Here is a 12,133-nt window from a genome sequence, read left to right as displayed (position 1 = left end):
AAGTTAAAAGGTGGAAAAACCTCTTGTACTTAATTTGGACCTGTCTTGCATGAATGAAGTTAAGAGAAACATTGCTTTGTAGTTTTAAGCCTGCCATTTTGCAGACAATTACGCAAAAAAACTACTCAAGTTTTAATTATCTAGCATCATGCATTTTTTTGATTTCTAATGATGAAGTCATTCTGCACTCCTGAGCAAGGGGAAATGCTGAACTTTCCAGACAGAAAGATTCCCATCCATATCTGCCCTGAGGACAACCGGCCCAGAACAATGATCTTTTCCCCAGACACAAAGGAGCAGCATGTCTGTGCTGGAATAAGGAACTATGAAGGACTACCAGCACAGGCAGCAGGGACAGTAGGACACAGGCCTCAAGACCAACAATTTGGGATTAACCTGCTGCAGGTCTCCCTTGCTGGAAGCTGTGCAAAGAGATCATGCAAGGGCCTCTTTTGTTAATAATGAAGAGGAGCAAAAAATCTAAAATCCTGAGCCACACATGGTGGCAGCTGTGGACAATATGCACAGGCTCTGTGTCTTCTGCACATGCCTTGACTAAACCAGAGAGGCTTATTCTGACAAGACCACCTTGTGTTGCTACAATGCACTTCACAGTGAGTTTTCTCTTGTGAGGGCTTTTGCCTAATTAGAAATGTAGGAACATAGAGCCTTGGTTTGAGGAGATATCCTCATGTAAAGGCAGAAAAAAGATCATTGCTAGTATATGCCTTCCATTCATATTTTTTTTAAAAATGTAAAACCCCCAAACAAACAAAGAAACTCCACCACAAACCAAACAAAACCCAAAATACACTCATTGCAGGAGGCTGATTAGAAAGAACAATCCACTTTCTGTTTTCATCTCTCTAGCAAATACATGTGTCTGTGTATAAACATATCTTTCTGGCACAGATCACAGCATTTTTCCTTAAAGACTGTGGTGTAAATGCAAAAAAACACCAAAATGGGACAACTTGGAGACTGACAGTTTCTGTGTAGACTCCCATAGCACTAAGGAGTTTTTAGGAAACTTCACTTCTAGATTCAACTGCTTGGCAACACTTCCCAGGTAAGTGGTGTTTATTCTTTGTGTTTCTTGTACGTGATATGAGCCTTGTCTTGGAAAATGAAAAATCCCATTTGTAAACATGTTTCAGTATTTAAAAGTGGAAGTGTGCCTGAGAAATCACGTGAGTCTCATTCCAGGTGTACCCCATAACAACAGGACTCGAGAGACAACAAATCCTAATCACAAAAGCAAATGAAGAACTACTTTGTATTCAAAGATCCTGCACATTAATATTTTGTAGAAAAAAATTATGAGCTGGAATCTTTTGTGCTTTATGGAGGAGAATGAATTCATCAAATATGACTGAACAAAAAGATTTTCCTAATTCAACTAAGAAAACAGTCTTTTATGAAGAAAACCCATTCACCTCTTTTTTCATAATTTAGAGCCGACATTCAATTTTACTGCTATCAAGCAACTTCTTACCTCAGGTCCTTGAGGACCCAATGGTCCACGGGGTCCAGGTTCTCCAATTTTCCCCTTAAAAAGAATCCAAACAGTTAAGATTTCTGATGATAATTTATTTTCAACAACAAATGGTTATGAAGATTTTAAAAACATCTATTAACAAAAAGGGCAGCAGAAATGTTGAGATGACATTTTCACTAAATAGGAAATGTTGTACCTGCCTCTCTTTGGACACTATTAAAACTAGCTCTTCATATCTCTTTGAAGTCCCAACAAAAAAAATTCAAATTAGTTTAGGACAAAGAAAATTAGGAGTTTTGGGAGGAGCCATATAAAAACCCCTTTAAATATATAGCTGTTTTCACAGTAAAAACTACATCTTATTTAAACGTCCAGAAAAATAACTGTTAGGGATATTGGTTTACACACTTATATTATTTTAAGTCATAGCCAAAGACATGGCAGTTTTGTGATTAATAACAATAAAATTAGGTCCTATCCACATGTAATGGTAGCTCCAGTATACACAAATTTCAACCCATCTAAAAATGGGCCAAGTTTCTCTAAGTTACATCTGTTCTGATTTCTCTAAGATTTATATGTTCTGCCACATTTTCACAAACTTTCTGCCACCATAACTAGATGTCACTTGAGCAAACTTAAGGTCTGACCTGGGAAACGTTTCTCTAAGTTTTAACATGAATGACTTAATTGTAAATTTATTCTGCAAAGTTAAATTTCTATTACTTGCAGGACGGAGGTCTCATAGCTTAATTTAACATAAGTCACAAGGTTGGACATGTAAGCTTCTGCTTAAAAATCCTGAACTCTTTCAGGAATAGGCTGATTCACATGCTTATCTTAAAATGAAAAATACTGTACTTTTAAAAGTAAAAAACATGATTTTCCCCATCTAAGCTTAGGCAAATTTGCATAAGTTTATTGCAGGCTCAGTGTTTATACTGTAAATTCTATGGAACAAGGAAAGTGTTTGTTATTGAATTTAAAGGCCCATGACATTCATAAGGTCTAAGTAGGTTTATTACTTATTGGCTTGATTGTACATAAGAAAATTGACACTGGAGTGAGTAATGGCAGCTTTCAATTATATATTGAAAAGAGACAGATATTAGCATTAAAAACAGGTGAGGAAAAGCCAGGTAACCCTGTGCAGTATGCCTTTTCTGCCTCAACATTTAAAAACGCAGCAGAAGTGGCAGCAGTGCACAGATGCTAAAAAAAAGCTGCTAAAAATCACTAAATACAGGAATTCATGACTACTCCCATCCCTGTGAGAAATGATTGGCCATTATTAATGAGATCTCACACATTTCCTCCAAATCCATCTAGTCCAAATGGTCATCTGGAAGTTCCCAAAGCTCTCAGTGGATTTGTTTCAAATATTAGCTAAATGTCCATTTCCCCACACAGTGACTGGCACAGAATATCTACTATCCTAAGCACTCTATAAAAATTTGACACATATACTGGTCTTTGTAATGAAGTCTCACATTATAGGATGTGACTCACTCATTAACATCAATCACTAGAAATAAAAGCAGCTTAGACCTTATTCTTTATGCATTTTGAATTAAGTGACTTCTAGGAGATTATATGCACTATGAACATAACAATCACACAAAATTGTCAAAATACAAAATTGTCAACAGTAGTATAAAATATCAAGTATCAACAACACGCAGTGATATAGTGAGAGCAAAATTTGATGTGTAAACTTACTGGGGGTCCTGGCTTTCCTCTTATCCCTGGGGGTCCTGGTAAACCAAGAGCACCCTGAAAAAAGAAATACACATGAAAATTAATTGTGTTATGTTGGAAGCAATAAATTGCTATATTTTGTCACCAGAAACTGGCTTCAAAAGAATTCTGCAGGTTGAAAACTATCTTCTAACATTCAGCTTTCATCAAAAGAGCTCTCACAGGATGTGCTATTTCAGTGACTTCTGATGTACTAGCCAAACAGGAAAGAAGATCCTTATTTATCTCAGTTTGATGATGTGAAGGAGCATGCCAGACCGTGTGCTGCTGCTAAACACAGTAGGTCCGGGTGAGCTGCAGATGAACCTCCAGGGTCAAGGGAAAAATACCTTTTACAACAGTTTCTTAGATTGAGATCACACCATAATCCTTGTTTGATGCATCTCCATACACACAGCTGCCAGAATTCTTCTTGTGCCCTATACTTGTCTTTGTGCACACTTTCCATATCTGAGTTTTAATTAGCAGAGAATTTCTTTTAAATATGCTAATACAGTGATATCCAGAAAGTATTACTCCTGCATTCTACTTTCATACAAACAACTTGCTGCATTTCAAGAGACTCATAAGCCTGATGAAGTTGCTGAAATTGGATAATTTTGTAAAACAATGCAATTATAACTTACCTTGTCTCCTGGGTAGCCCTGATCTCCTGGCTCTCCTGCAAGGCCATGTTCACCCTAAACAACATATAATTTTATACAGACATATGTATGTGGCTTAAAGTGGGGTAGTTTTCAGAAACAGAGAATAAGAAGGATTAATTCAATGTTCACAATTTAAATTTAACACAGATCTTTGACAATGCAAGGTGTTGCACTGAAATACCTCTTCCAGGAAAGTCTAAAGACCCAGACTGGATATTACGATGTTCAGTAGTTAGTGTTCTGTTCAGAAAAAACTTGGTCTAAAGTACCAGATCATGTGTCTGACATAAATTTAAAAAATAAAAGAAAGAAATTCAGAAGACAAAAGAAATCAAAAGGAAAAAGGGAAGTGACTTTGCAGGTATTATACCCAAGTTTTAATGAAGGAAGCCTGAAAGAGCTATGTATCTCCAAGATAATGAAAATATTTAAATCACCTTATCACCTTTCATTCCAGGCTGTCCCACACTCCCTGGGAAACCCTGTTAAAATAAAGAAAACATAAATCCAGTGCTTGACTATAATTTGGAAAGCAGCATAGGCACTTGGTGGTGGGATGATTAAATACCATACCGTGGGCCCTGGAATTCCTGATGGTCCACTCGGTCCTGCTGGCCCCATGTCTCCCTATCAAACAGCAAGAAAGGCGACTGCATTTGGTGAAATGGAGTAACTTAAAGACTCCTAACAGAATGTGGCATTTTTGTGCATCACAGAGAAAACCAAAAATATTTTTTTAGGTTAATTTTTAGAGGAAAAAAAAGTACCAGTGTCATGATTCCTCCACATTTACAGTTCCCAACATCATCAGCAGAAACATGAGAAACAAAACTTGCCTCTTCTCCTGTAGATTACAAATTCAAGAGAAGAACACAGTGCACAGATTTGGCAAATTATGGGAGCTTTGTTTTGTACCGCAGCTGCACATTCAGTGGCCATTGCTGCTGTCCTTAGGGTTACACAACAGCACTCCTGTGTGGGCATCAAATTTGGCTTAAAGAAGTTTTTCTATGATGAGTAGGACCATGAAAATCAGTCTTTTTAATGGCCTTTTTACTCAATTTCTCATCCATCAGTGACTTCTATGAATTAAAAGAAAAAAAAGAGATGCGTCTCTAAATACCAAGCATGCAAAATCAACCCTACGTTCTGATGGGCATGCTAACCTTTTCTGTTCTAATGTACCTTCAGAGTCCTTACTACATTACTTATTTGGGATTTATTTAGGCAGTTTTATTTAGTTTTATGACATGAAATAAAAAAAACTGAATCACAAAAATTAGGAATCTTTAAAGAATTTAAGAACTTTTAAAGGTCAGCACAGCAACAATATTAATGAAAAAGCATGAGCTAAACATAAAACCTGACCTAGAATAGTTAAAACTATATTACAAAGGGAGAAGTCTGTGTAGTTGCTGCCTATTCAACCTCAGGGGACAAAAACTCCAAAAAGGCAATGTTGTATCTCTATGGCTATGCAAGAATTTAACAACACATAAGAATAAAAAGAAACTTTTTGCCACTTGCTGAGAGTGATATGGAAAAGATGAGATGGATATTTATGCGTTTCCAGTTCAGCACACATTCATTATTCTCTGGAGACTCTTTCAGCAGTGTTAGCAATCACATTTTTCTGTAGCCACCATCAGACTTAAGGCTCAGTGAAGAAAAAGCAAGACCAATCACTTAGTGTCTTAATGGTGCTTGGTAGAGCTCCCAAGAAAATTGCCACTCCACATTGCTTTAGCTTTTCATGACTGCTTAAATGATATATTCTGTCATGCTAGCTGATCAAGCAAATTGCTTATGTTGCTGTCTCAGAGTTGTGCTACCTATTCTAGTTCAGCAAGGCATTTATGCATTAATGATACTGAATGCTGAAATGCAGGTAACAACAGCATTGATTGGAAATTCACAGAGGGATACTGAACTGGGAAATTTGGCTTACAATAGCAACAGGAAGAAATTCCAAAACAGCTTTAAAACATCCAGGTTCATTAAACACCTGTCATAGTCTCCAGATACATTGTATGATTTAATTAACAGCAAAGAACTGAAACTACACAAAATAAAACTGAAAAAAAGTACTGAATTGGTTAGTCTGTCAGGTTTTTAAATCTTTCTCCACCTACAACAGCCTGGCTATATGTTAACATATGCTTATCACTTTGGATAAAACTTGCTGATCAATAAAATCTGCAGCTACATGAAGCATACCTTTTTCCAACATTTCTACGTGACAAGTAGAACTAAAACCAAATTCCTTTTTCCAGTCAAAAAGATAAAAATACCAGAAAAGGAAAACTAATGTTTTCCTAGTATTAGGTGGGTTTTTAAAAGGAGAAAGAAATTAAACAGAAAAACTAATTCAGGTATCTAGCAGAAAATTTTCTGAAACTCTTCATCTTATTAAAACTCATGGCCTCGCTAAGTCTTGAAAGACTGACTGTTCAGCCAGCCAAAACTTTGAACTTGGCAACAGCTTTGTATATTGAAAAAAATCATAGATGGAAGGAATTACTGGACTCAGCTTGCTGTTGCTGCTCATTTTGCCATTGTTCTCATGAACAAAGAGAAAAATACAACTAACTCTTGACACTGCACACAGCTTGGCTGGACAAGCTACTTGAATTGATACTCTTGGATTCTGCCAGAAAAATAAATTTAATCTCATGCTCAATATTACATCTCGTAGTAGTATAATGTATTATGATTGACTAAGTATTTTAAAGCAAACACTGAGGACTGTAGCTCTTTAGTCGGTTTTGGATGACAATTAGCATCTGGCCTGGACAAGAGGAAGCTGAGGCCAGGGAGCACAGACCTGTTTAGAGAGCAGAGGTGGCTGAGGAACAGGGCTGCGCCACACAGGCTGTACCTGCAGATGCTGGGGTCACCTGAAGCTCCCCCAGGGTCTTGGTGAAATTCTGCTACAGATTAGAGAGTGCAATGGTCCCTTGTAAAGAAACTCTGAAAATGATTTCTCTATTTCACAAAAACCACTCAATCTCTCTCTAAGTTATTGCAACTCAGCAAGAAGGCACATGCAGCTTTGATCCTGCAAACATTTATGGTCGTGAACTCTAGGTAGGGCTAAACAGTGAAGTTTAAGTCAAAATAATCAGGAACAGTAACTTTCTGGAAGTGACATATAGTAGGCTTTTTTTTAAAACCTCAGGTACTTTTGTACAATTATCAAAGTCTTTGAGATTAAATTCCAAAGACAGTCATGTAAGAGAGAAAAGCAAGCCACAGTTCTAAGCAAATTCTCAAGAGTGCAAGCTCCAGTCTCATGAGAGTGTCAATTGGCCTGACTCTGTCAACTGACAAGAGCACAGAAAATCATGTTTGCATGATGAAGGCTGGAAGCTACAGAGGTTCCTCGACCAAGCTTTTGTTTTCACTATAGCAATGCCATAACAATCCTAATCAGGCAGCAAAGGATGACTTACAGGAATCCTTTTTTGTTATGAACAAATAATTAGAAAGAGTAACAACTGAACGCAATTCCTGTGCTTCAAAGGAAAAGTGAGATGACCATCACTGTAAAGTACAAACTTATCAAGAATGTTTCAGATCTGTAGATATCAAAAAACCCACAAAGCAAACACTTCCTTAATTCAACAGTAAACACTTATTATTTCTCCCTTGTTAAGAACATGACTGTGTAGCCAGACATGACTGAGACAACATCAAGAATCAGAGGTCCTCTGTGAATAAATACAAGAATTAAAAGAAACAAGGGAGTGAGATTATTCAGAATGAAAGTCTTTCCCACCTTCTGGAGCACCCACAGAGCTTCTCTGGCACAGTTGATAGGTACAAAATTAATATGGTATTGTAAACGTGATAAAGTAATTTTTCTTAGAAAATAATTCTGCTTTGAATTTGGTAGCCATATTCAGGAGCCAATGAGGACTGTTGTCCTTAAAATGTTTGAAAACATTGCACCCTTCACACTGGCTTTAGTGCTATAAACTAGCAAACTTGGTCATTTAAAATAAAAAAAACCAAACACACTGGATCAGAAACAAACATTCAAATCCACAGCAAGTACAGAAATGCTCCATGCTGACATTATAGCAGTTTTGCAGAGTGACATTATTCAAAAACATGGCTGTCTGAAACAAAAGCTGTTTAAATCCTTGAATTTTCCTAATTGTTCAGAATTTTTTTTATTATTTCAAACACACAAGACAAAAGCTCTAATGCAGCCATATCAAAGCAAGTAATAAAAGCATACTCACTCTTAGTCCTGGAAATCCAGGAGGACCAACACCACCAACAATTCCCTTTAAAGAAAGTTAATCTTAGATTATCTGAATTTTACCATTTAGAAAGAAATCCCATTGAGAAGATAAAAGTAATCTACAAAGCAAGTCGGTTTTGATTTTTAAAGAGTTTCCAAAGAGTGACAGCTTATCAATGTATAGAGAAACACAATTAGTACTCCACTACTGCCTCTGCCACAGTTTAACCCAGAAGAGGCTGAAACACTGCCAAAAAATTTTTGCTAAATTTCTTTGCCCTATGTGAAACAGGTATTGTAGCCCTGCAGGTCACCTCATCTCATGCAAGGTGTCCCAACGCCTGGCACCTGCTGGCCAGTGGATAACATACACAGGCTCCACTGCAGCCTGTTGGCACCCACAGGGAAGGGAAGTTTTATGCAAGCAAACCTAAGGCCATTCTGAAAGTGCCCAACTGGGCATGGCTGCTGGACATGGCACAGAGGACACCTTTGTGCTCTCCTCCCTCCTCGGGTGCCTACACACTCTCTCCAACCTGCTCTAAACTATCCACAGGGGAAGCTGAATGCTCCAGCAACATCCTCCAAGGCAGACTGACATCCTCAGAGAATTGAGAGGGTGTTGTGGAAATGAAGGATGCCATTAGTCAGTTAAGCAGAAGAAATTAGGCATGGAGACGAATGTCATTAGTGTCAAGTCAGCACATGGGAAGAAATGTCTTCCCTTCAAGTTCCCTCTGCCACAGGCCTCCCAGGCAGCCCCTGGTCTCCAGTGCCAGCTCACAGAGAGGCTCTGTAAATATGCCATTAGCTCTGCAGACCCCTGCAGCTGCAGCACTCGCCCCTTGCCTGAACAAGTCCTGTAGGGTGAGCTCTGGGGGAGGAGGGGAGAGGGGTTGCTGCCTGTCAAAGAAGGCAGTAAGATCAGCAGCTGTCTTGGCAGATTAGATGGAACTTGTTTGCAAATGCTCACAGTAAAACAGGCTTCTTTGTAACGTGCAAGTCTGCAATTTCAGATCCAGGCTTTCTGAGCTTGTTTCTATTAAAGTACTGTTCTGCAGATCTTGCGGGAAGACAATGTCTGCTTTATCAGGAATGGAGGGAGACTTGGGAACATGAGGAGGCGAAGGAAGAACTCACCTTTTAATATCATTTGCAAAGCAGTTGGTGACACTCAACCCCTCAGTGGGTTTTCAAGATGAAAACCACACTGATACCACCTGACATTCCAACAAGGGAAGCTTTGCCTTAGAGACCACAAATGCATAAGAATTTTTTCCCTGTGTTCCAAAATGTTGACACCAAACATTGGTAACCTACCAGCAAAATTCATGTAAGCTTTCTAAAACAAGTTTCTAACATGGGTGTCAAGCAGACCTTCAAAAAATACAGAAACTGTCTAGTTGATAACTCCATGCCATATCAGAAAAATCTTTAGATGCAAGCTGATAATTTCCCAAGGAGCATCCAACAATACAAGATGATTCAAATCAGCTGCTCATTTACCCAGCATTTATTGCTGTTCTTTTCTCTTGCCCAAAGCCTTTCACTGGTTTCCGACACCAAAGGAAACCTGAGTTTGGAGTTTGCAGCCAGAGTTTCCCTACAAATAGAGAAAGACAGCAAAGCTCATTTGAGGGCAGCCTGTGCAGTGACGTGACTGTGCCACAGGCTGAACACCACACTGCAAGGGCACACACTGCCAAGGACAAAGCTGTTATCACACTGATTACAATGCACCAAATGACATGCTAGCATAATTGTGTTTAGTTCCAGTTCAAAGGATGAAATCAACTATCAAACGCACAAGCACACAAAAGCTGGGGTTTTACATGCAGGCAGAATCCTATTTTGTTAAGGTGATCTTAGAATAATGGTTTAAATAAACAACAGAGTCATATCTAATGCAAGAATTTTTGAAGACAGAGCAGTCATCAGAAATGCAATGAGGATAGTAAGAGATCTGATTCTCAAGGTAGTCAGCACATGCAGCAGTGGAAAATGTGTTCTCTCGGCAGCTTTCTGAATATTTTCTTCCTCTTTTATATACTTATAGTATTTTCCTAGAAATTTGCATGGAAAAACTAACAGTCCAAAATTTTCCTATGGACTTCAAGACATTTCTTTTGAAGGAAAAGTCTCCTTTAATTTTGGAGATGAGTTACTGTTGAGTTTTACAAATTTTATCATGTTTTATCATTTTATCAACACACAATTCAATACTTACAGGACTTCCATCTGGACCAGGGGGGCCTCTATTTCCAAAGTCACCTGGAAAACCCTAAAGCAGAATAAAAAATACCTGTTCTTCATTATTCAAGACATGAAAGGTGGCCTGAACATTGAATCCCTATAGGTTTGGGGAATTCATAAGTCATAAACCCAAAATGATACAACTATACAGAATGGAAACATATGGAAAAAGCAGACAACTGAATTACTTTAAGAGCTATATTAAACAAGTATTACTTGAATTGTTTCCTATTTCTTATTTTTAACTCAATTCTCATCCTGTTAGCTTCAACATTCACTAAAACATTTGTCCTTCCTTACTTAACTCATCTCCAAATACTAATAGTTGGCATCTCAGTATGAGATCTCATATTAATTAGAAATCAAAATTTTCATCTTTCTAAACAATGTGAACACTTGCTTTAGTCTGCATCTAGACACTGAAACAATAATTCAAGACATAGTAAAACCTCATTTATTTTATTAGAGTTTTGACTTCAGAGACTAGATTATCAGAACAGGAAAGAAATCTGATTTGCCAAGTCAAGCATCGAAGCTTAAAACAGAATTTCCATTTCTTGCTTCAGAAAGAAAATGGAATGGAATTCCTTCCTGGCTCTAATCGTCCTTCCTTCCTGTTAGGGTTTTGAAAATTGCTTTACTTCTTTCAGATGTTGCCCACTGCAGAAGCACATAAGTTGCTGGGGATAACAGATTTGATGTTTTGTTTGGGTTTTTTAGCAGGGGGGTAAGGGTGTGAGGGTGGTGTGAGGGGTTTTTAAATTAATTTTTAACAGTTTAGTATTGCTAGGCAGATCTCACTATTTTACTGGAAGACCCACATGTACCTAACTAGAATATCATGCTATTAGTTTGAAGTAGTACCAAGAAATATTTTCATGATTGCTTTGTATTCACTGCATGAAATTAAGAGAAGTGAGGTAGTGCAGATCTACAGAGAAGTCAAAATCGTTTCTGAACCAGAATCTAAGGCTAAGAGTTCACCAGAAAAATTGCAAAATAGTAAGCTGGAAAGGGATTCTACCTGGAAAAATCCAAGCTATGGCACTCAAACTCAACCAAGAGACTTGGAATTGAAAAATGTCCCACAGTATTATTAGAGTACTGAGATAATGGAGAGATGCAAGACCTCAAGAAATCAGCCACAAAGAACCTGAGCATTACTAATCCATATCCATGGGAAAAAGGGGCACATTCCATCCTTACAATAATTTTTATGTGAAATGCTCTTTGTCTTTTCAGCGTTTCAGTATCTTTTTACCTCTCCATGTGTATCAGGAACAGTACTTTCAGGCATTAACCTTTCACCTCTGTAAAACCATGTTCAAACCTGCTGCAGGTCAAAGGTACAATTCATTTGGCCTTTTTAAGCTACTTTGTTTGGAGGGTATCCACACAGCTGTCCAGCTCAGGACTTGCTACAGCAGTGACTTTCCTAAATGGAATGGGGGATATACATCACCATCCAATAGTATTCCAACAGTAGTCAGGAAGACAACATAGAAGTGCCTCAAAGAGATGGAAAAATTGTATCATAAATCAAAGTAGTTTAAGCACTGCTTAAGCCATATTTGGCTTTAGTAACAAGCCAAACTTTTATAAAAATGAAGGCAGCATTTTATGCATATATATTCATGCATGCACACTGCTAAAATATGTTGAAACAACTGAATAGCTATTAATTCTCATCATCATGCATGATAATGTGAAGCAATCAGAGACAGCCTT

The 12,133-nt window shown here is 37.9% G+C and overlaps 1 protein-coding gene across 1 annotated transcript in view; it reads right to left on the bottom strand.

Annotated features, from left to right (window-relative positions):
• LOC131581217 (collagen alpha-1(XXIV) chain-like) overlaps nt 1-12,133 on the bottom strand; it is a 113,551-nt gene that overhangs the window by 71,195 nt on the left and 30,223 nt on the right. The window contains exons 11-17 of the mRNA XM_058843249.1: nt 10,380-10,433; nt 8,151-8,195; nt 4,477-4,530; nt 4,341-4,385; nt 3,883-3,936; nt 3,218-3,271; nt 1,496-1,549 (exon numbers count right to left, since the gene is read on the bottom strand). Of these exons, the coding sequence (XP_058699232.1) occupies nt 1,496-1,549; nt 3,218-3,271; nt 3,883-3,936; nt 4,341-4,385; nt 4,477-4,530; nt 8,151-8,195; nt 10,380-10,433 (360 nt within the window). The remainder of the gene's footprint in view (nt 1-1,495; nt 1,550-3,217; nt 3,272-3,882; nt 3,937-4,340; nt 4,386-4,476; nt 4,531-8,150; nt 8,196-10,379; nt 10,434-12,133) is intronic.

Source organism: Poecile atricapillus, chromosome 7 (genome assembly GCF_030490865.1).
Source record: "Poecile atricapillus isolate bPoeAtr1 chromosome 7, bPoeAtr1.hap1, whole genome shotgun sequence".
Classification (NCBI taxonomy): Eukaryota; Metazoa; Chordata; class Aves; order Passeriformes; family Paridae; genus Poecile; species Poecile atricapillus.
Note: the sequence above shows the minus strand (reverse complement) of the source record. Positions and strands in the feature narration are given on the sequence as shown.